Genomic DNA, 25,450 nt, shown 5'->3' on the forward strand with positions numbered 1-25,450 from the left:
GTTTCCAACCATAACACGAAACAGGTAGCATGACCAATCACAATAGATGACCGGTGCTGTAGTCTGTAAACGACTCTAGATTTTTTTTGAAGATGGGCAATTTAACAACCAAGTAAATAAATAAATAGTCCACATTGTTAGAGGCCACCATGTTGACTACCCCTGCACAAACCCACAGCAAATACATTATAAATTCAGTTAAAAGCACTTCCTGGTTGCCACTGACAACTAGAAATTATTTACAGGTGACCAGATGGTGACTCAGGTCTCCCTGACTTGCAGTACTATCTCCTGTATGAATCCAGGCCTCAGACATACCCAGTTCAGTTCATTATGCTAGCAACTTATGAGAACTTTGCAAGACTGCTGTGCAAGTTCATAAACTGTTAAGAAACATGGCCTGATACTTGCCTATCATCTTTGCTTCCTCCTCTGTGAGGGTTTTGCTCAAGTATGTTTTCTTCACTCGTAACGTGTTCCCAGAAGGAAGCACAGCGCCAGTAACAGGCATCGGAGGCTCTCCATCTTTTTGTTGCAAGCTATCCGCAATAACCAAGAAGGCTCTCAGACCAATATTCATTCTCTGCAAATTCGGTGGGAAGCAAAGAAAGGACCAGTATTAACATAACCTTCTAAAGACAACAACACCAAACTGCAATATTACAAATAATTTTGTTCACCCAACAAATGGGGGTAGGGAGAACCTCCAACCCATATGTCAGACTTGACCTGCCATGGGTTCAGATTTGCCTTGTGAGGCTGTTTCCCTGCCTGTCTGATGCCTGATGTCCTATATGTGAAGCGCGCAGCAGGAAGAGACACGGATGTCAACAAACCATTGGGAGCCTTAAAGAGCATTGGCAAGAGAAAGCAGGCTTCAGTTCTACTGCTCATCAGCTGATGGGCAGCAGAAATGAAGCCAGTTGCACCAGCTGTGATAGCAAGTTCATCAGAGGCAGAAATCAGGCTTTGGGCTCTACCACACACCAGCTGAATGGCTTTTAAAGCTGAAGCCTCAGATATTTTAAAGCCCTGCACATGGCTCTTTGTACACCGGGTGACTGACAGGTGAGCTGCCCAATCAACTTGTCAAATTTGGGCCACAAGGCTAAGAGCTGCCCTGCAGTGAGGAAAGGGTTTCTGAATTTGACCCAATATGTGCTAGATGGACAGAGCTGTCTGAGGGACTTTAATTTCAGGAGCACTGATCAATGTTGAACTGATTTAACTAGCACCTGACTTGCAGAGTCTATATTGAAAATACCTGGAAATCAGTGTGGAGTGATCAGAAGTTTACATGGGGTTCCATGTTGCATAAGCAGACTAAGGTTCTAATAAGAATTTTAAGACTGACAGAAACACATTCATGTGGAAAACGGTCCTGTGAACAAGTGGGGTGATGAAGGACTGTATCTCAGCCTTTTTCAAGCCAGAACATGACTTCACTCAGGCAGCTTAGGAGAGCAAAGAACTCTGGGATGCAGGGAACTGTGCCTGCCTCCCAGAGTTCTTTGCTTTCCTGTCTCCTTCACATGACAAGGGTTATAACTCAACCCATTTGGGTCCTCAGTAGCCATATCAAATTTATGTTTTCCACTATACTCAAACCAAAAGCAGTATCTGTTACAGAATGCAGGGTACACTTGTACAGCTTTCCAATAATGGTGCAGCTAGCCATTAAGTCTAGTTCTTGCTCTCTCCCTCTTTTTGTCTTTGTATTCTGTGTTGCTGTCATCTTGTATGTGATTCCCCCCGCCCCCGCGTGTGGAACAGCTGGAGGACAGATGTATTAAGGGAAATTGTGAAAATGGAAATCAAGAACTGAAGAGATAAGCTGAGGGATGACAAGTTGGGAATGAGTAAAATATAAAGGCAACAGATGACTGACACTTCTCTCTCTCTCTCTCTCTCTCTCTCTCTCTCACACACACACACACACACACTGCATTATAAACTATAAAAGCATAATGATATCATACCTCTGGGTTGAGACTAAATGCTTTTGCTGGTTTTCCAACACAAAGAAAATCATAAATTATTTCTTTCATTGCAAAATCCAAACGCTCCTACAGTGAAAAGTTAGAAAAAAGAAAGAAAATTATTGCATGCCAACCATGAGCCTGGTAAAATTATAGGAACGGAACATCAACCATGTACAACCACAGCTCATTTTTGCAAGTCTTCCTCTATTGTGGTAGATTGTTCCCTTAATGAATAACCACTACTTATCAGTGTTGCAGACGTCATTTGTTTTCTTTCACAGAACCCACTTCCAAGTGTGGTTTCCATTCCCACTGAAGCCTTTTTACTTATCCATAGAAATAAGTGACTCCTATTGAGTGCCTGGAAAATCAATAACTTATGATGGAGAAGCAGAGTAGGTTTTGTACCCTTTGCACCAGGCTTATTCCCATTTTGCTAAACAGTTTAGCACAAGACTGGGGAACCTGTGGCCCTCCAGATGTGGACTACAACTCACATCAGCCCTAGCCGATGGTCACGGATGATGGAAGTCACAGTCCAACAATTTCTAGAGGGCCACATGTTCTTTGCCCTTGGGATTACTGTGACGTCTGAATGATGCAAATGTAAAACGTCAAGATAAAAACGTCCCACTGCTTAAAACTTGCAAGTGTTTTCATACCTGTGCAATAAACTGTATAATTTTCACAAATATATTTAGAGGCATGTCTCGTGGTACAACGCCACGGGAACCTTTCGGGAAAAGAGTTGTGATGATTGTTATAAGCCGGCTGTAAAACAAAAGGAGAATGTTAGCACAAGTTCATTCCTAGCAAGGCATCCCTGTGTCATCTTGTTTAAATATTTGGAAGAAGCGTGAAGAAATCTTGACGAAGGACAGAGACTTTTTCTCCTTTTTTTCCAGATTAAAAGCTACAGAGGCACTCTGCCTATAGCACATGCTAAAGGTTACAGAAATGACCACCTCTCTAGGTCAAGAAAACAATATGGATGTTTCCCTGATGGTAAGTATGTAAGGCAGGTTTGGGAAACCTCAGACCTGGGGGCCAAATCTAACTTTCCAGGCCTCTACATCCCCAGGCCTCCCCAGGCTGCATCTTCTCTCTGCAGTCCACACCACTCACCAGCCCTGCTCTGAATACTCACCAAGAGCTTTTGCTTTCCTTGAACTGTGATAATACCTCTTGCTTGCATGGGTGGAGGATGGGTTTATGGGTGTGGCTGGAATGTGGACTAGTGTAAAAAGATGAGTGTCACATCCATTGCTCCGCCCACTTTTACTGCTGGCTCCACCCACTTTTGCCTATGGCCACACCCAATCCTTGGCATGCGTCTCTGAAAGGCTCCCCATGAGAGAATAAGAACTTAAGAAGAGCTTGCTGGAGCAGACTATTGGTCAGGGGCATGTGGTCAATGGACTAGGGGACTAGGCTAGTCCCCTAAATGTTCCTGGTAAATTAAAAGTATTAAATTCTGGCGCCTCCTTCTCAAAACCTGGGAAGCTTTTGCCTGGCTTAGGGAGGGGGGTGCAATGCTCCAAGGGGGTCCAAGAGGCCTTCTTCCACCTTCCCATCTAGTCCAACATTCTAGTCTCATGGCTGCCAGCCAGATGCCTGTGAGAAACCTACAAGCTGGAACCAAGCAAAAGAGGACTCTCCCCTCCTGCGGCTTCCAACAACTGGTACCCACAAACCTTAACTGCCTGCAATCATGGCTATTAACCATTGATAGTTTGCCTACCCATGGCTTATATGGAAGATAAAAGCTAAGGCCCAGGAGCCGGAGCCGGCCCAGGGGCCGGATCCAGCCCCATCGCCTTCTAAATCTGGCCTGCAGACGGTCCGGGAATCAGTGTGTTTTTACATGAATAGAATGTGTCCTTTTATTTAAAATGTATCTCTGGGTTTTTTGTGGGGCATAGGAATTTGTTCATTCCCCCTAACCCTAACCCATAACCCCCCTAACCCATTCATAACCCTAACCCCCCCAAAGAAAAATATAGTCCGGATCCCCACAAGGTCTGAGGGACAGTGAAAAAGTTTGCTGACCCCTGATATAAGCTATAGAAGCTTCTCCACACCCATAAAGGGCAAATTTTTTTAGGGGTCAGAAGTGCATCATGTACTTATCAAATCACTCTATACACATGTGCTCAAGCCTGGATTGCAGAATACAACATAGGAATTCATATTTATCAATTCCGCCCCATTCATATTTTGTTGCTAATAAATTGTGCTCAACTTTTGAGCAGGTTGGTGTTTCAGAACTTGCATTCATCTCAGACACTTTTTGTATGTGGATAAAGAAAAAGGTAAAGGACCCCTGACAGTTAAGTCCAGTTGCGAACAACTCTGGGGTTGCGGCGCTCATCTTGCTTTACTGGCCGAGGGAGCCGACGTTTGTCCAGAGACAGTTTTTCTGGGTCATGTGGCCAGCATGATTAAACCGCTTCTGGCGAAACTAGAGCAGCACACAGAAACGCCGTTTACCTTCCCGCCGGAGCGGTACCTATTTATCTACTTGCACTTTGATGTGCTTTGGAACTGCTAGGTTGGCAGGAGCAGGGACCGAACAACGGGAGCTCACCCTGTTGTGGGGATTTGAACCGCCAACCTTCCGATTGGCAAGCCTAATGCTCAGTGGTTTACACCACAGCGCCACCCTTTTGTATGTGAATACAAAGCACAACTTTAAATAAAAGACAAAGGTCTGAGAAGGGAGAGAAGAAATCTGAAAAAGACATATTCAGATGAGGCTGTCCTCTTCCTTTCTATGTGCTAGGCTGTGATCCATGTTTACAAACAGGAAATGATGTGAACATGGATATAGCTTGAGAATTATAAATACAAGACTCCTTCAATGCAGGGGAGGGGGCCAGGAAGGTCTTTTAGTTAAAGCTGTTTGACCATTAAGTGATAAACATTCCAACAGTAACAAAACCTGGAAACACATTTTTACCTTTGAGTAGTTGTATTGCTTTCACATTTAATTCTAATCATGTAAACCCACAGTAGTCTGTAGAGAGATTCCAGTGCAACACGAGCCATTTTGGGATCTTTGTTCTAAAAGCAACAAATACATATAGCAGTTTTCACAAACATAATTTCCCATTTCTTCAAGTCTTCACTTTATTTACTAAATAAACAATGAATGATTGCAAATGAGCTGGCTAGAGTATTTCACCACTGGGGTCTTATAGGAATTTAAAAATATGATTAGAAGAACTGAATTTTAAGCTATACCTAACAGTAGGTATAGACGCGACAGACTGCTTCTGCCACCTAAACTCTATTGATTTAGTTTTAATAATAATATTATTAATAATAATAATTTATTTATACCCTGCCCATCTGGCAGGGTTTCCCAGCCACTCTGGTAAGCTTCCAACAGGATACTGAAAACACGATAAAACATCATATATTAAAACTTCCCTAAACAGGGTTGCCTTCAGATATCTTCTAAAAGTCAGACAGTTGTTTATTTCCTTGATATCTGATGGGAGGGCATTCCACAGAACAGGAACCACCACCGAGAAGGCCCTCTGCCTGGTTCCCTGTAACTTCACTTCTCACTGTGAGGGAACTGCCACAAAGCCCTCAAAGCTGGACCTCAGTGTCTGGGCTGAACACCCGGGGTGAATTCGCTCCTTCAGGTATATACGGTAAGTTGCAGTGGTGCAAGGAAGAGGGGCTGCAGAATTGCAGCAATAGCCTCCAGGCATCTGGGTCACTGCTGCTTATAAGGAGGAGGACAGGTGAGGCAGCAGCAAGGTCGGGCCTGCAGGCCTGCACTGACGGAGCCAATTTAACACTCTTACATAACCTTGACCTTGCTACCTCTCTTCCCCCTCACCCACCTGCCGTATGACAGCAACTCCACTGCTGGGAGGCTATTGCTCTGGCTCTGCCCCATCAGGTGAACCACTCCTGGGGGCAAGTGCATCTTATACCTCTGCAGATGATATTGAATCCTAGTCAATAGGGACAGAACCACCTGATTCTGCCCTGCTTCCCAGAGATCTTTACCCTTTCCATCATACTTCACTTACAGCCAACACTAGCAGGAAAAAAAATTGGTCAGATTAAGATATGGCATATAGGACCCTCCAAAGCTGTCAAAAGGGTATGTGGCAGATTCATTATACTATACACAGTGAACTAATAAATTACAAAAGAGGAAAGATATACATATATATATACACTAACTTTGAGATTGGACAGGCAGTTGTTGAGGAAAATATGCCATCTGTTTAAAAAGAACTGCTTCTGACTGACACAAAGCAGGCAGGTTACCAAAGGATACAAAGCCTAAATAGGAGACAAAGAGGATACAGAATTATTTGAATGACAAAAAAGGAGGAAACTACTTTAGCATCCGATCTGCAGTAAATACCAGAGGCCAATCTCTCTTCAGTGCTACATTAGATGCACCAGCCAACATAAACACTTTGCTCAATATCATAGTTAAAAAGAACGCTGTTATGAATTTTGATGACGACTCTGTATAGATGTAGAATTACTTTCTCATTAGAACAATAAAACATATCTGTCTCGCACTACCCAGAGAATCCAGAATGCTGGCCAACGTTCTGTAGCAGCATAGCACTGGTTTGTGTAATATTCCTGTGAAAAATTATAACGTGAAGAATAAATGTATATATTTGACGTGTTCAAGAATACCTTGTCTTGGAGGACTCAGTATTCCCCTACAAAGGAGCAACAGTACAGACAAACACAGTCTTTGGCTTTAATGGACAAATTAACAAACAAATTCAGCTACTATGGGCACACCTCAATTATCCAAAGTGCACATTTGGACAGCTTTCCTTTTTCCAGATTTTGTGCTAATTCAGAAGGTCCTGCCCACGCTCTGTTAACCAGATTAGTCTTTTAGTTAGGCTTGCAGTGGAAGAAATGGAATGATGCATTTTAGTGCTGTTTGGTTATCTCTCAAGTACTCAGAATAAGATCACCAAAGCTGTAAAAGTGATTTGTCAATTGCTCAGGAGGAATCAAGTGTCTGCTAGAAGTACAATCCTACGCAAAAATAAGTTCTATTGAGTTCTGTAGGTCTTACTCCCAGGTAAATGAAACTTCAATGTATAAAAATGTACCTAAATCCTCATGGCTACTATTTTGTGTTATTCTGAACACCTATTGTGAATATTCCTACTTTGCTTGCATCTTCAGTCCTCACAAAAATCCCAAAAAAAGATTGAAGCCTCCAAATGTTTTCAAAACATTTTGCATTTTATTTATGTTTCTATGCCCATTCTACTTCCTTCAACTTGAAATTTTACTAATCAGAGTTGCAATCTGGGAAAAGTTATGCTGTATTTTTCTTATTCAAATTGTCATTATCTTTGGCTGACCTTGCAATCAACAGAGGCGAACTAGGCCAAGATACCCACTTTTATAGGGAGGTGATTACACTTCTGTCCCTGAAATCAATGGGACTAAAAATTAATTACTTTTTGTTGGATCAAACCCAATATTATTAATTGTTTCTGGAAGGATTATGCACTGTGTTACAAAACAAGACCCTTAACATTCTCACAGTTACAAGCTTCGTTGCATTATGTTAGCCACTACTTGGCTGAATGAAGAGATAATGATCACATTAACTAGAGCAAAGTTGTCATGGAGATCTGTGTAAGCACTACTGCCCAACTCTCTCCTACTCCTCTTTTACTTAAGATAGGTAATGTTTTGTAAAGGTCCAAGGCTTCAGAATGTTTTAGCAGAGTCTGGATTACTCTGATCCACTTGGAGAGGCAAAATGCTTAAGGCACCCTGTGTCAAACTGATTCACATCTTCATTTAATTCAGCCCTACTACAGCTTCCCCAAAATAAATGCCTATGCCACTGTTCATCTCAAAAGAAGAAGTAGAATTCTACTTAGCAGAACACAGAGGGGAAAGGGCACTGCTGCTTGCCATAAATTGGTCCGATTGCGGGGTGGGGAGGAAACCGCCTGAGAAATGCCTTATTAATGTGTATTGACAAGCAACACACATTCCTTTCATTTTCCCATTCCTCATGATAATCTTTAGAACAGAGAGTAGCAGATGATGGAAGTGACATTATGAACATGTTTAAAAGCTACAAAGCAGCAATATGACTAGATCTGACAGAGACATGCAGAGCCAGATCACGCAGAGGCTAAAACAGATGTAGGGTTTCTTGTTTAACTATATAAAGTTTCACAGTAAAGCAGTAAATTGTTGTATACAGAGTCAGATACAGGGAGATAATTTTGGAATCATTTCCGAGAGCCTTGTGAGAGAAACTTGCCTAAAGAGATTTCTGACAAAGGGTTTTAGCTTCAGCATTACTAACCAGCGAGTGCTTCTTTCGCGAAGAAAGTTCAAGCGTTGTGTCATACAGACTTTCAACGAAGTTCCTCAGACAGGGGACATTGACTTCATTTTTAACAGCCTGGAAAGAGACCAGAGTCAGCATAAAGTTCTATCTCAAGATGGCTTTTTCTAATCCATCTTGAAAAGTCATGTAAACAAGAGTAACTTACAGCAGCTACTGGGACGAGAATTTCAACAAACAGCCCTGCTAATGCGTGTTTGATATCTTTGTCTTTAACTTCAAGGAAATAATGTGCACATTCCTGGAACAAAAGAGGGAAAAGTTGCACAGGGTATTTGCATTATACTTGACAAAATATTTGTCTTTGTTTTACTGAACAATATTACTTCATAAACGAAATAGTCCCCACTATTCAATGCGGCATGCACCAAGGTAAAAATACCTAATTTCAGCCTAATAAGAAGAATTATCTGTCAAATACACAAATATGAAAGATTGATGAGCAAACCTCTCTGTGTTAGCAACAATTATACAACAGAAATTTCCCCACTCATCTTGATGCGGCAAAAATTTCCTATATTCCACCTTTCTCTACAATGGAATCCATTTGAGAGTAAAAGCCACATTCCAATGAAATCAGTTACTAGAATCCCATCAACTGTAAAGTATCCTGATTGCCTCATCTAAAAATGTACAGTGATAAGGAGCCACATTACCTGCATAAACTGAAGAGAGGCTTCAAAATCCTCCACTGGATACATCTTGATGCGAAAAAATTTCATTCCCATTATCAGACTGATAATGCTTTGTACAATATAAGGGCTCTGCTCTTTATGTCGCAGCTCTTTTAATTCTGCCATGAATTTCTTCTTCACAGCTGGAAATCTTTAGGCAACAACAACAACAACAAAAGCTACAATGACACTTCTTTCAAAGCAGAAGTTTGAGAGCAAAATGAAGTTCCAATGGAAAACGGAAACTTGCCATTACAGAACGTTTTTCTCCTAGAAATACTATTGATATTTGTGAGTGATAGGACTGAAAGGGTCTAGTAAGAGATGAAACTGCCAACCCCCTCCCCCCAATGTTTGGCCTTGAATCAAATAGGAGACAACTTGAACAAAGGGATGCCAGACTTTGGAGAGACAACCTGCAATAGCAGGAAACCTCAGGACCAGGGGCCAAATGTGGCTTACTAGGCCTCCCTTATTGTTCCTCAAAAGTCTCCACAGGCCATATCCCTCATTTTTTTCTGTTTTGAACCCCAAATGTTTTTTCCCTGGCTGGAATGTTTCCTTGAACTCTGATAATAGAGATGGAGGATAGAAAGGGGCGTGTGTAGTAACTAGCCTATAGTACATAGACAGAATCTGTATTCATCGCTACATCCATTTGCCTCAGGGCTTGCCTACCACTATCAGAAAATCCTCAGAAGGGTTACCCAGAAGGGAGCGTGTGGCCCTTGGGCTGAAAAAATTCCCAACTCCTCCACTCGCACATAAATATTATTAAGTGAAAAAAGCAAAACAAAAACAGGAGAGAGGCAGAAAGCAACAATAAGAATGAAGGGCAATGTACTTCAGGGACTCAAATTATCCGTGAAAGATCAGTATTATCTCAAATGATAACGTGGACTTAGCCAATCAAAGACAATCAGATGGAAAGAAAATGCTGTCACACAAAAAATGTGCCTTCAAATTCCCTCCCGTAAATATGAATAAGGTTGTTTGCCGGGGGGAAAGAAAAACAACACTGCATATAATACACCGAGCTAAATGAAATAATCACATTTTTATTTTATTTCTGGCAGGCGGATCTTCACCTCTGCGAATTACCCTGATTACAAAAAGTCTTTCCATTCCTATAGGCGTTCCATGTTTGGCATTAATGGGCTGAAGAAAATGAGGTTTCTGCAAGCCTGTGCCAAATTGGCTTAGGACTGCTTGACTAGATGTTGAAGCCACCTTCTGTGATTCTACAGGTCTCCATGCCAAGCCACAACTTGATAAACAAAGTGCTCATGAGTAGAATGATTTATTCCTTTAATTTCTCTACCAGGGGGAAACAAATACACCTCTAACCGAATACCCTCATGGGTTGTTTTTTTAAAAAAAGAAAAACCTGCAAAATATTTCAGGCTTTGACTAGATCTCTTATTAAAGGCACTTACTTTGCTTGTGCTAGCACCCCTATTACTTCAGCATACAGATCTGCAACAATGTGCATATTTCCAGTGTTAGGACCAAGGTACCTACCAAAGAACAAGTCAGAAGTTTACGAATATGCATTTTATTTTTATATAACTAGATCGATAATGATATAGATAGATATAGATAAAGATATAGATATATTTAATACAGTACAGTAAAGCTAAGGTTTGACTGATCAAAGATCACAAGGTACTCTTATCACACAACGATGCTTGCAAATTTTTATCTACAGGGTACACTCTTCACCATATTCCCACAAAGAACATCTAATTCTGCTAAGATTTCACAAATCTTGTGAGGTTATCCTACAATTCTCCTCTGTAGTGCTTTCTCAAGAGAAAGCCTTCCGTGTTGTGAAGGCAGGCAGACTGGAAATGGGGGACAGGGTGGCATGTCTATAATAAAGACTTAAATAGATTTTAACATTAATTCTTTAACTGCACAAGACCTCTAGGAGTAGCAATTCTGCAATTAATATTCAATACTCTCATCTAAGTATGACTCCCAAGATTATCTGGGAGAAACCATTGACAGTTAACCTGGAATAAAACATGTTTAAGTTTGCTGAGTAGATTGTCCTGAAAAGAGGTCTTTGCTCCATTAATTTACTGGCACTCACATTTCAGTAGCACTGCTATGCGTTCTTATCTCATGCTTCTATCTGATCCTAGCTTTGGCTTCTTTCACAGTAAGCAAGCGATACTACAGTGTGTTAAGCGTTAAACTGACAGAACTATTCATGCAAATGTGGCCAAATATTTGAATGAACCTTACCCTTCTTTGTATTTAAAGTGCTTGAAAGCCAAATTGATAACATCGTGTACTAAACCATCTATTACCGGATGAAGCTGAATCTGAAAAAGAAACAACTGACTTGGCAAAAGACTCAGCAGGAGAGATGACAAAGCCAATGGTATCCACTATTAACAAGAAAACAAAAACAAAACGTAAACAAAAGCCCCTGTCTTTTGAATTTATATAATGCCCTTCCTCCTTGAAGGGTCCCTAGGTGTGGGTAACAACATAAAACCAGATAAAACTATATACAGTGGTGCCTCGCAAGACGAAATTAATCCGTTCCGTGAGGCTCTTCGTATAGCGGTTTTTTCGTCTTGCGAAGCAAGCCCATTGACAGCTTAGCGGATTAGCGCTACAGCTGTCAAGCGGCTTCCAGCGATCAGCTGTTAAGCGGCTTATCAGCGGAACAGCTGATAAGCGGCTTAGAGGCTTAAGAAAAGGGCGAAAAAAGCGAAAAAACCCCGCGGGGGGATGCAAGATTTTTTTCGTCTTGCGAAGCAACCCCATAGGGGAATTCGTTTTACGAAGCGCCTCCAAAACGGAAAACCCTTTCGTCTAGCGGGTTTTTCGTCTTGCGAGGCGTTCGTCTTGCGGGGCACCACTGTATAAGTATTATTAATATTTACTGGTGTAATATAATCTGCAAGGTGAGATGTTGTTGTTGTTGGGATCTGTCTCAGGAGACAATGGAAGAGTGGAAGACAGCACAATTCTTGTCACTATATCATTACTAATCATTGCAGATTGCATTTAGGAACCACAGGTGCTAAAGAGATTGCTCCCTCGCTTCTCCATTCTGCCTCATGTGTGGTTTGCACTACTGGAAACTAAACACAACCCCTATCCAATATATGACAGCAAGATTCTCACTCATTTGCTGAATCTTAAACATGTTAGCAAATTTTTCTGAAACTACCGAGGCTTAGTTCCTAGACAATGCATTTCGAATTGAGCTGTCTGTTCCATTTTCAAGCAATTATAGAAAGATGTTTCTTCAAATGATTAGACATTTTTATTTAGAAAGTGTGGAGCGGAAACTGTTACTGAGCTGGTGGGGAAGAGATGGGGAAGTTGGCGTTACACCACAAGACGCTACCTTCCGCTTGAGAAGGAAAGTACCAGTAGTTAAGGTGGAACATAGGAAGCTGCCTTACACAGAGCCAGACCACTGGTCCAATACTAGCTCAATACTGTCTGCACTGACTGGCAGCAGCCCTCCATTTGCAGATGCCAGACACTGAAACTGGGACCTTCTGAATGCAAAGCAGATGTTGTACCACTGAGCTAATGTCCTTCCCCTTAGCTGAGGTCCGACAAGCCCCCTTCCTTATTAAACTTCCAGTACCTACTGAAGACATTTTTCATTCCACAGCAGGTATTTTAATTGATGTCTGAGCTTATGGTTCTAACGGATCTTAATTTTTTGTGATGTGGCTTTGTAAACTACTTAAGAGACTGTTCCAATTAAGCAGTATATAGATTGATTTTTTGTTTGTTTACTTATTTATCTGAACAAACAATCAGGAATATGGGGCCAAAGCACACCCTGGACACCTAGTTCACTCCTTGGTGCAAACATGACAGGTCTTTACCTCATATAAAACTTCAGAAGTTTTAACTGTAGTCATAGAATTATAGAGTTGGAAAGGACCCCAAGGGTCATCTAGTCTAACCTGCTGAAATGCTTGAACCCATGACCATGAGATTAAGTGTCTCATGTTCTACCAATTTACCTATCCAGCTATTGTTTCAGCATTGCCCTGTTTACCACCCTGGGTTGCTTTTGAGAGAGGGTGGGATATAAAATTAATAAAAATTAATTTAAAAAATAAGGACTTTTTACTATTTAACCACCAGTTAGTTCTGCTTGACAAAATCAATCCTTGTAGAAGTAAATCCTTTTGTTTCCCAAGCCAGGCTTAAACTGGGTGCAACATTTCATTAAATATTTTTAAATGACTTACCTGTTTCAAAACTTCTATTAATACTAAAGAAAAAATAAAATCAATAGCAAGATCTCTTCTTTCCATTAAATAGTCTCGTTGCTGTTCATCACTACAAAAACCAGACAAAAATGATTAAAAGCATTATATAGTCAGCTAGCTAAAATTAAGCAAACACTTTTCACCTCAGACTTTGGAAAAACAAAGCATAAAAATAAGGAAAAGAAAAAAAAGGCTGCAGCATGTTGTAAGTGTGGGGTAACAAGATCAAGAACATGTCTGATGTAATAATCTAGTTCGAATGTTAAACACCTCCCCCCCCTCTGTCTCTCATTTTCTATTTCTTTCTAAAAATTCCCTCAAAATTGGGTGATATTCAAATAACTTTTTGTGCTAGCATAAGGAGATTCCCTCCTCTCCTCTCCCCATGCACCCCTTCCACCATGCTCAAATCTTTTCCAGAGTGTTGGAGGAACCACCAGAACAGATTTAAGGAGATGGGGGACAGGGGATGAGACATTCCATTGCACAAGAAAGAAAACACAATTGCACTGACAGAATGTTCACCTCCACTCTACGCTGAATGCAATGCTTTTTTTTAACACGTCAGATTTAAAACCCAAAAAACCAAAACAGAAAAGCAAACACCTTTGACACACAAGGTACCAGCCCAAGATATTTTGCCGCCTGAGGCTGAACCCAAAGGGTCCTTGCTCTCAGTAGGGGCAATGGTTCTAAAGGCCTTTCAGACACTAGGTTCTTGACATCATCTATCTCCGCTGCAATAGTGACTTTACCAAACTTCATGCAGGGCCCCGCTGACATGTAAAGTGTGGACCTCCCTAACTTCCATAGCAACAGCAAAAGCTGTTTTTTGGACTGATGCCTTAATGGACTGGATAATAGCCAATAAACTGAATTTGGGGAAATGGAGGCTTTGTTGGTGGGTGGGTGGTTCCCATGCCTGTTGTGGACACTCCCTCTAAAGAAGCTGGTACATAGCTCCTGAATACATATTTGTCATCAGAGGTCCAAGTGTCCTCTGTGGCTAGGAATGCCTTTTACTATCTCTGTCTGGTATGCCAGCTACGGCCATATCTGGGTCAGCTTTACTTGGCCACTGCAGTCCACGCATTGTGACCTCAAACTGGATTACTGCAATACGCTCCACGGGAGGCTGCCCATGGAACTAGTCTGGAAACAGTGGCTAGACTGTTGATGCAGGAAGATGGTCACCAAGATGTGATACCTCTCTGTTAAACATCTGCACTGGCTGCCCACATGCTACTGGGCCAAGTGCAAAGCTCATGTGTTGAGCTTTGGTCCCAGGATACTTCAAGGACCACCTGAGCTCTTACATCTCAGCTCAGATGCTGAGATCATCGGGAAGAGAACTGTTAGTTGTCCTCTGTTTTACAGAGGCCTAACTGGCCTAGCTAGAAGCCTGGTGCTGCCGGCCCCATGCTGAGCAAAACTTTCAGGCATTTTTGTGCCTTTGTAGCCATTTAGTTTTCAATCTGTGAGTCATCTGAATCTGTCTTTTGAATGTATTTATCTTTACCTTAAATGATTTTTTATGTCTTATAGTACACACCACCTTGATATATTTTATGACACGGGAGTATAAAATTAATTTTATAAGCAAGCAAACAAACAGGCACCAAGAAGACTTGGCTGCCAGTGTTAGAAAGTGCTCAGGAGTCTACCTTTTGGATTTAGTGCTTGTTCTTGGTCTGTATTCGTGAGATTCATCTTCTATGCCATTTTGTCTTTTATACCAGTCAAACAAAGTGCGCAGAATGGAAGGTAGGCAATACTCTGAAAGCGAGCTCATTGAGCTTATTACCTGTACGGCAAAGGAACAAAAAGGCAAAATGTGTTTAGTACTGCCTCCTAAAACCTTTAGTCAATAGTTCAATTTGTTTTTAATTCAGGCACACGGGCGTTCTTCTCTGCTGTTTTCCTTGAAAGTGGCAAAGGGCTGGGAGAAAGGGCTACCGTGGCATCTTCTAGCAACAGCACACAGCTATTATTATTATAATTATCATCATCATCATCATTGCCATCATCAGTGATTAAAGCAGGTGGGGTCTGAGTGAAGGAGAAACCTCTTTGCTGTTCCTTTAATCTCAGGCCCCACCAGGTTAAACTGAGCTCAATTAAAGTTTGCACCTTCCTTAAATCAGCAGATATAATGGAGATCTTGAGAGCTTCACCTGGTTCCTGTGACAGCTCTGAGCCCCGCACTGCCCACATCATGATTACCTTGGTTCCCCTCTGAAAAGCCCATAGAGCTGAAGAAGTGATGCTCTCTCCCACTCTTTCAGATCTATCTGCTTCTAAAGCAGGCATAGGCAAACTCCGGTCCTCCAGATGGTTGGGACTATAATTCCCATCATCCCTGACCACTGGTCCTGTTAGCTAGGGATGATGGGAACTGTAGTCCCAAACATCTGGAGGGCCGGAGTTTGCCTATGCCTGTTCTAAAGAGTCTAACCAGCAGCTGAACTGAAAACAAAGTGACTGAGATGGTAGAAGGGGAGAAAAGGGAGGAGAAAAAGTGAGCAGCCAGGAGAAGAAAGTGGGAAAGTCAGGGAAGGAAGAGAAATGGATTGCCAGAGAAAGATGGGTCACATATGCAAGTGCATGCATTTCACCCAGTCATGATCAAATCACAGATCACATTTGTCTCTATTGACTGAACCATGAAAATAGTGGATCAGGTGCTTTCCAGTGCTGCCATGGCACAAAAACATGGAACCAAGCCAAGGATCCAAGTATGTATATATGTGCATATATCAAAACCAGTATCAGATCATAGGTCACCTATGTCTCCACAGAACTGCGGCAGTATTGTGGTCATACTGTTGTAAAAATAATAAGGATTCATGAGGTTTGGGCTTTTGGTATTTCTGTGGCTAGCACTAGGTTTGGTGCTCTCTGTCTCTCTCGTTTTTAAAGTTGCAATTCAGTTCTGTCACCTATGGCTTAAATCAAGATTATGGTTCATTAGTTTACCAGTGTTAAGATGTATGTTATCACCAATGCTGCTTTGTTAATTGGTCACTGTGACTACCATGTTTTTAAGTAATTGTTATTCTCTGTTTATTTCCTCAATTCCTATCATTTACATTCCCCCCCTCCTGTCATGTGTATGCAATCCCTAATTTATGCAATCACCAATTTAGAATTACACATCATGCAACAGATGAAGCAGAATGCAGTCCATGAAAGCATAATAATAGTTATTCATATTTAAGTTGCTGCAAAATTCCTTGTTGTTCTTTCCAAAGCAGACTGTGATGCCGCAGCACAAATTGCCTTTCAAAATCTTCTCACACTTTCAAAAACAGTTTGCTAAGTAATGTGGTGGGGGGTCTTAGAGACAGGCAAGTCTAGAAGTTGTCCCTAGACATATGGATTTTATAATTTTATTTTATTTTATAAAAAAAACCAAATGCATAGTAGTGAATACAAAAACAACCAAACATCTAAAAATAAAACACAAAACAGGCTTTCTTATGTATACATCAAAGGCTAGAAAAAAAAAACATCTTTGGAAACCAGATTCTATCAAGCAGACTATCTTATTCTAATTTCATCATCTCAGTAAATAATTCCAAAGAGGCATGTGGAATTAATTCTGCACTGGATCAATGGCACCGTGACCCCAAATACCTCACCTGGTTTTGCCAGCTTGCAGATACCACTATGCAAATGGGTTGGTGGTCATTTCATATACATATCTTCTTCCACAGTTCTTTGCTACCTGAGTGTGACATGGGATGCTAGGTGCATGTTTGTTCTGAAGTCATGGCGGCAATGTAACTAGGAAGTGTGTTCCTAACCTTGCCAACTAATGATGAGGCACCGGAAGGTATTCTACCTGTAATATGGGTTAACCAGTTCTTGACTTAGTGCAGTGCCCTTCAACCAGGCAGCTACATACCTTTGCATATGTATAGCTGACTTGTAAGAACCCAGCACATGCGGCTCCAACCTACTGAATCCAAAATTACTGAAGAGTGTGCCAAAAGTAATGCAAACTAAACACACAGATGCTGTATGTCCTCTGCTATACAGTATTTGCACAGGGTGTCTTTAGCTTTTTTAAATCCTTCTGTCGTTCGTTGGTCTTATAAGGCAGGAAGGAAGGGTGGAATTTGCAGAGACTGGCTCTCAGAATACAGGAAGGGAGGAAAGTCTAGTCAGCAAGCTGGTTACTCAACTCCTCCATTTATTGGAATCAAAGCCAGTGGTGAGATGAATTCTAGCTCTGTGCTGCTGTTGAAGGGGAGTGTGCAGATGTACAAATGTGTCCTTGTTGGACAAAAATGATCATGTTCTTCCATCCTAAGTGAACTGCATAGTGTACAGCCTGAAGATACCAGGTCTACACAAACACTGAGCTGTTTAAACACTCTGTTCATAGGGCATTAAAAGTAGTCTATATAAATGCATTCTTTATACGATTTTTGGCAGAATATGCAAAAAAATAAATCAATTACAGCATGCCGGTAGCCTCCCTCCCTTAATACATACAATATTAAAAACTGAGTAATTAAATAGTCAAAGTACAAATTAAATTACATGGCAATATAATCAATAAATGCATATGCCTAAAGGGCAAAAATTAGACATGACAACATTAACAACAATACTCAATGTTAAATTAGACTTTTGTTACTTCAAAAGTTCTTGCCTTGTCTAGAAAACTTGAACTCCATACAGCACACTTTTTTAATAAAAAAAACTATGGTTTTCTAGATTGTCAAATACATTTTAGGTTCAGTTCTGGATCTGCTTTCCTTTCTGGCCTGACACTATTTTACACTGAAACCTGCATCCATACATTGCTTTAATGATAGCTAGCTGTCTAAATGCCATTGTGCCTTTGAGGTGAATGGAAGTGAACTAAATATAAACCACCCCATAAGATAGGAAATAGAAGAAGGGGACTCAAGGGAATTTAATAAATGTCAGTTCGACTCAGGCACTAAACTGCTATCTGTGCACCTTTAAAAATCCCCCCGAAAATGTAAAGTGGTTTTGCGATTTTCTTTTTTAAGGGAGATACACAGCCATTGTCACGGCTGCCATCCTGTTATACTGGAATGACATTTCTGTTATGAAGATTATAAAGGCTGCTGACATGAAAGTTGAATTTTATTCAGCTCAGGAATAGGCTTCAGAGAGAAAATTAAATCTACACATTTAAACCTAACGATGCCTGTTTGCAGAGCTCGTGTTTTAATGTCCTGCTAAGCTCAATCAAATTCTTAGCACAGGGCTACTACACGTTTTGCAGGGTCACAGCAGGAACCAGATTCCATGAGGGTGGAGTTCCAGAATAACAGGGAGAGGCTTTGCCAAAAGTGCACTCTCTCTGAAAGAACCCTGCAGGAGGATAGGCTAATCTGTCAAGTCCAGCTTCTCCGTTTCTCATTTTGCCAACATTAAGTTCTAGTCTCCATATCCATTTTCTTAACAGTCCTAATGAAAACGTACCAGCATTTCAGTGTCAATTTCTCCCAATGTAAACATCTCGATATACACATTTTCACAGAGCGATTCCCCCTGCCCCGAACATAATGCTTTTATATGCTGTTTTTATGTTTTTATGCACCCTTTATATTCATGAATCGGTTGGAGAACTTCATTGCACAATTCTGAGAAGTTTGCATTTTGCAGGACGGGTATATTTCAGTTAACGTATTGCTTTTGAAAGCGTTGAGTTAGGTAGGTTCGCCTTTAAATGCAGCAACCCTCTATCATCACCACCATCGTAATTCCTGCAACACAAGTGTGAAGATGGGAAGAAAAACTCACAAAGGGGCCAAAGACCACCTTAGCTGTGAGTTCCACAGGACCTGAGGCTCAGGATATCTAGAGACTACTGAATTGGGTTTAGGAGTTTCAATTGGATCTTGGAGATGCTTAATTTCTGTATCTTCATTGATATACCTCACTATGGATTGTGCAGGGATTATTTAACTTTATTGTGCATATTGAGATGTTATCATTTATTCCTTATGGCTACTTACATTTTGTTATATTTTTGTAATTATGTAAAACTACTGACGTTGTAAGCGACCCTGAGCATGGCTTAACTATGGAAAGATGGTAAGACTCAAGACACATCTATCTACTTAAAGGGAAGGACAGGAGCGCCAACTCATTGAGAAGAGATCTAGAACAAGGGTGTGGAAAGATGCAGCCTTTCAGATGCTGGTGGACTGCAACTCCTAGGATACAAATTGCGGGGCTACAAAGTGCTATCTGGAAATAACTTACTTGATCAAACTGGGGGTCTTCTCCACGCTGCAGAGATTTGCTCAGTGGCTTTTCCTACAATAAAGCAAAATGCATCTATCATTTTAGGAGCAGCATTATGACATTGTCTTACGCTTTAGTAATTTGATCACATTTTAAATTCAGGCAATTGAAAAGCCCATACTTACTATGCTTGTACAGTAGTGTGAGAGGCAATTTTAAACAATTATTACAGTTTTAATTTATTTACAGCACAAGTATTTTAGGTACGGCAATATTTTGGCAGGAAAAAAAAGATTTGCGGTGAGAAAAGCTCAACAGAATTGGTTTCTTCTTTTTTGACAAAAAACATTTCCTTTATTTTCACAAGAGAAAATGTGGAGTGTATCATTTAGATTATATTTTTCCTCATTAAGGGAAAACACCATCAAAAGAAGCCATGTTGTTCATAGGTAAGCATTTATAAGTTCATTATAAAGACTAAAATATATGCCCCATAATATTAGAAAACGAAAGCAAAAGTTTTCAGCTTTTCAGTGTATCTCCAAGGCCAAAAAGGTGTGTTCAATTCTATCAAAGTGAGAATATAGTTGCAGAGAAATACGATCTGGAAAGGAAGGATAGGATCTCCTGAAAGCTTAGAATAGACGGGAACCAATATTTACTGAGAAATATCCACAGAAACATATCCTTGCTTTACTCCTATTGAAATAAAAGAGTTCAACCAAAGCAGTTTTTCTTTTGATATATTTCAAAGGATCTAACACAGGAAACATCCCCTTACTGATTTGTCTTCCTTTGTCTATTAGATGCTATTTCACCTGTAAGAAGCTAAATATTTCTCCTTAGATTCATTCTGGCATTATTCTAATGTGGAGGTACAATGATGATTGCACTGGTGTTTTTTTATGAATGTATAAAATAAAAACAACCTGGTTTCATAAAAGAAATCACCAGTGCTGCTCCTTTTAAATATAGCTTTGAGCATGACGGTTCTCAAGTGCCAACCAGATCTGTGTGCACACGGAACTCTAATCACAGTTTGGTATTATGCCCATACAAAACTTGAGTATTCTGTGTTTAACAGGAAACTGTGGTTAGCTGAAAACAGAAGCAAACACTTCTGACCTCTTTGTCATGGTCAGGACAGAGGAGGAAAAGGGAGAAAACATGGTACCCACTTAGAGATGGGAAGGCCTGGAAACCCCCCCCGGAAAAACTGGGGGGGGGGGATGACGACGACAGGTTTTTTCCATTTTTTCCCAGGCCTTCCCATCTCTAGACCCAATATTCATGCACATGACGCTAAACTATCGTTCACTGTTACATGTGAACCAGGGTCCCATCTCATCTTGAAAGGTCCACCGCAGGATGCAAGGTTGTGGGTGGAATTACTGAGGTGTCTGTTCCTCTGACTAATAGAGTCATTTATCCCCAGGTGAGAACTCATGTGAAAGAATCTACTTATTGTCTGGACTCTCCTCTCTTTATTTGCTGGAACCCTGTATCTGTCTCTTCCATGTCAACACATGATTGTCATTTCAGTCTATATGTCACACAAGCAAAGATTTGGCTTTATCTTAAAGTATCTAGCAGGTTGGTCAATGCCATTAAAATTACAAGGGTTCTATTTGGCAAGGACAATCAACTGCTTCGTTAACATAATCATATTGAGCAACTGGTGTTTTTACAATGATGATGATGATGATGATGATTTTAAGATATCCTACATAAGAACAGAGGAAATAACCTATGAATTGTTCCAAGGTGTGTCTCAAACTCCTCCTTCCCCTTTCCTATTGGATTTCACCTTGGACCACCCTTCTCTATGGCTTAGTTCCCAGGGCTGTTACAGAAAACCTTTTTCCTTTGAAGGTTCTATTATCTAGGGCAGGTTTCCTGTTTTAGCTCGCTTCTGTGACTCTATATCTTTCCAAACCTATTCTAATTATACTTTGTTCTTTCTTTCCCATTAGCTTCAGCCCTCTCACCTTGTACCGTTTTAATTATTTAATTTTTGATCACTCCTTGGCTCTGCTCTGCTTGCCTGCTACGAAGGATAAAGCTACATATCTATTTACTTCTGCAAGCCCTTTTGAGAATGTAATGTTGCTCACAACCATCAAAAGGCAAGGCCAAGGTGCCCATGCAATGGTGGGTTAGAAAGGTTTGCTGGAATTCTTTTGCAGGGTTAGGTCCAGGCAAGCCACTGAGAACAGACAAGAAAACGAATCAGTACTTGCATCGAAGACCACCAGAATCTCATCCACGGGAAGAATTAACTAGTAGCACTGAAGTTGGGATAAAATGTTAAAATTTAAGAGTTTTACATAAAAGAGAAACAGGGAAGAGCCATTAGCCAAGTCCAGAAGGGCATAAACATCCAAACAGACACACATGATGAGAGATTTAAAATGGCACACACACCCTTGGCCTTTGTTTTCAATGGTTTTCCCACGTATCAATCCTTACTGCAGTTACCACGTATTGAGACATGCCGAGCTGTGCAGTGTGGATCCGCTTTTTGCACACCACTGCACCATCCTTTTCAGCACTTGTGGAAACACACAGAAAGTTAAGCAATGTTGAATTTCTACAGATGGTCTAGGCAAGCACAAAACTGCCCCTAGCATGCAGCTGATGGAAAAACCACAGCTGCCGCATGCTGGGAGGGTCATGAGAAAAGGACCGCAAACAAAAGCAGGTAAACAAGGTTTGTCACCGTGCAGGTGCAGAACTGAGCCAAAGCTGGTCTAAGGGAAGGGAGGCAGGCAGGCATGTCAGCACAGGTGACTGACTATATGAGCTCTCGCCTCCTAATAGTGTCTTGCAGAATACAGAAATTAATCAGAGCAGGGCACAACGGGGAACAATTACTGAACTGAAGCAGAGCCAAGGTGCAGGTGGGCAGAACTAAAGATAGCTTCCAGGTTTTGAAGATGCCTGAAAATGCAGACTGACTACAAATGCAGACATCGACGGAAGACATTATGGCTGCTCAGGCCGTTTCGGGACTCTGATGTGAAGCCTTGAAGCGCTTGCTGACTTTCTCCAAGCGTTGGCCTCAGCGTGGTGCTGATAACACCAAGGCTGCAGGTTCGATTCCCCGTAAGGGACAACTGCATATTCCGGCACTGAAGAGGGTTACACTAGATGATCCGCAAGGTCCCTTCCAACTCTGTGATCCCAGCTGAGCACCAGCTTCAGAGAAACAAGTGGTAACACAGCAAGCAAATTGATTCAAAAGAATGGAATGCAAGTCCCAGAAACCTGAAAACCACAGTGAAGCTCTTATACCCCACTGCCCCTTGTAGGGTTTCTCAACTTCCAACACCTACTAAATCATCTCTATTAATTTCTCCTCCAGTCATTGCATTCCAGAGTTAAGCAAAACTGCATTCAATTCACACCAGAGCAACATTCTTACCAGCGTTTAACTGCGCAAAAAGCTACGCCCTTGTTATCATTTCTTGGTGATGATTTTGTAAACGTTAACCAAGGAAATAAATCCTATAAAGCCGTCTATGATGTAGGCAATTCATCGCCTTTGCTTTCTAGTAAGTGTATAAGATGTAAAGCAAGAAGAAAGCATTCAAATATGAGCCTGACAACAGAGATCAAGGATTTCTTCTATCACAAGTTTCACATGTTTGGTCTAGGAAACAGGCACGAGTACAGCACTGTAAATCAAAAGCAGCTATTTCGACAAGAATGTTAACATTCAAAACTGTCAAAGCTTGGGGAAGTTTATTTAGCACAATCTTGTGAATTCTGTGCAACATTTTGTTGTTGTTGTTTAGTCGTGTCCGACTCTTCGTGACCCCATGGACCACACTTAAATATGTAGTCACTGCTGGAACAAAGGCTTTAGAAACAGAATGGTAAAGAAAATCAAATTATGGTGAGCGTTCAAGTTGATGATTGCCTTCTTTTAATATAAATAACTATACCACACAGATGGATTGCTTGTATTCAGATGTCACAGTCTACCACAATTAATTGTCGTCACTCGGTGATTACCATTGAATAAACTTTTACTAGCCAAGTGGCAGGTTGTTCGCAATGTCAAAAAGAAATGGATGTGGTCTAAAATCAATTACCGGAACAGTCATCTGTTAATAGGTGTCAGCTAATATTCACCACTGAAAGGGTCTCCTGGAAATATGAGTTTCCTGCTCCCCTCCCATTCTTCTAGAAATGATGAAACAAATGAGTGATTGCTCACAACTGAGCCAGATAACAGTCTACCTGCTTGCCTGTTCATGTCTTCGTTTGTTGAGGGGATGAAGTATTATTTTATTCATAACTGCACTTAAAGTACCCAGCAACTCCCTGGATCCCCTCCATTTGCTCTCCTCCCTCAATTTAGATGTGGATATTCTATTCTTTCATATCAATGAAAGAGAAATTTTACAAAGTACGGGGAGGTTCATCTGCTCTCTTTTTGGGGGGATACTTAGCCCCAGTTACCTTGTTCTACTTCATCTGAATCTCTCTGTTGCTCATTTACAGTCTATTGGGGCTTTTTTCCCCAGCTGGAACTCACCTCTCAGGTGGGAGCCATTGCCATTCTAAGAGAACGAGGGAGGCTTTTATGTTGAGTTCCAGCACCTCTTTTTCTAGAAAAATAGCACTGCACTCCATACAATGTCAGCTTGAACAAAACAGCAGGCTGAATCCAGAGTCAAGAGCTACAGCCGCAGAACTCTGAATAAAGAGGGGGTTTATTCATTTCAAGCAATTCATCAGCCTTTGGGTCAAAGGAACTATTACATAAGAACCCAAGAATATCAAATATTCATGTTCCTATTTTAATTACCAATGTATTTGCATACTCTGAACGCATTTTCTATATGAAACTCTCAGTAGCAATAAAATATCTAAAGATGATAAAAAGAAATTAAAACCCATCTATTCCTTTGCCAAGGCATATTTCTGTTTAAAGACAACAACAGTGCCATCAGAACACAATAGTTTTAGGGCTGAAAAGAAATATATCAGAAATAACTAAGAATAAAAATAATTCATGCTAGGTATTTCCCCCTTAAAATTCAAGAGGAGATTAAGGCTGCAACCCCATGAACACTTACCTAGGACTAAGTCACACTGAATAAATTAGAAGTACAGGGTCAATCTTTTCTGAAAATCATACTTGGGCCCTCTTCCACTGAGGCTCTTTCCCTGTTCACAGATGTGCAGAAAATTATTGATTTACTTATTTTTAGCAAAGTAGAGACAATGGCACATGTGTAATGACACACTTTCCTATTGTGATAAAAACAGCAAGGTTAAAACTGCAGCCCTACCAAGTCAAAATCTGACCAGCTGCTACTGCTGATAGAGCACACTCCTCTTTTGGACAGCTTCTTATGCATAACTGATATTTACAAAATGCATGTCTAAAAGTATACAAAGCAACATAACAAAGGTGCAAGAAATAAAAGAAAAAGAAAAATTCAGGTGCAATATGGATGCCTAGATTCATACTTTTTGTATTGCAAGTATGGGGATATCGTCGATATGTTTATTGCATTGTTTTGCTTGTTCGATTTTATGCTTCATTATAGAGGTTTGTTAAAGATAAATAAAAATATATTAAAATACAAACAAACAAACAAAAGGGGGGGCACACACACCGAAAAGAAAAAAAAGAATTGCAAAATACAGTAAAACAGCTGTGCAAATGTAAATCGCTTCCGTGAATTAAAAAAAAGAAGGGTTTCTTCCATCTGGCAAAAGGAATCTAGTGAGGCAAACAGGAGGGCGGCTGTGGGCAGGCTATTTCATAAGGCCCAGGAAAACGAGCGGATTTTAAAAGGAAGGCTTGCTGAGGAGAGCAATATTAACAGAATAACTGGGCGTAATAAACTCAATCGTGATTCTGTCGTCGTTCCCCCCCCCCCCCCCGTCTAAACACTTTCT

The 25,450-nt window shown here is 40.8% G+C and overlaps 1 protein-coding gene across 9 annotated transcripts in view; it reads right to left on the reverse strand.

Moving 5' to 3' along the window:
• FRY (FRY microtubule binding protein) overlaps positions 1–25,450 on the reverse strand; it is a 192,863-nt gene that overhangs the window by 84,651 nt on the left and 82,762 nt on the right. For all 9 annotated transcript variants that reach the window (XM_081909290.1, XM_081909288.1, XM_081909289.1 and 6 more), the window contains 13 exons: positions 19,550–19,603; positions 14,962–15,101; positions 13,277–13,367; positions 11,289–11,368; positions 10,475–10,555; positions 9,021–9,189; positions 8,513–8,605; positions 8,323–8,421; positions 6,189–6,290; positions 4,942–5,045; positions 2,645–2,753; positions 1,980–2,066; positions 412–583 (listed from right to left, as the gene is read on the reverse strand). In XM_081909290.1, coding sequence (XP_081765416.1) covers positions 412–583; positions 1,980–2,066; positions 2,645–2,753; positions 4,942–5,045; positions 6,189–6,290; positions 8,323–8,421; positions 8,513–8,605; positions 9,021–9,189; positions 10,475–10,555; positions 11,289–11,368; positions 13,277–13,367; positions 14,962–15,101; positions 19,550–19,603 — 1,381 coding nt within the window. The remainder of the gene's footprint in view (positions 1–411; positions 584–1,979; positions 2,067–2,644; positions 2,754–4,941; positions 5,046–6,188; positions 6,291–8,322; positions 8,422–8,512; positions 8,606–9,020; positions 9,190–10,474; positions 10,556–11,288; positions 11,369–13,276; positions 13,368–14,961; positions 15,102–19,549; positions 19,604–25,450) is intronic.

Source organism: Podarcis melisellensis (assembly GCF_964234715.1).
Source record: "Podarcis melisellensis genome assembly, chromosome: 4".
In the NCBI taxonomy this organism is placed as follows: Eukaryota; Metazoa; Chordata; class Lepidosauria; order Squamata; family Lacertidae; genus Podarcis; species Podarcis melisellensis.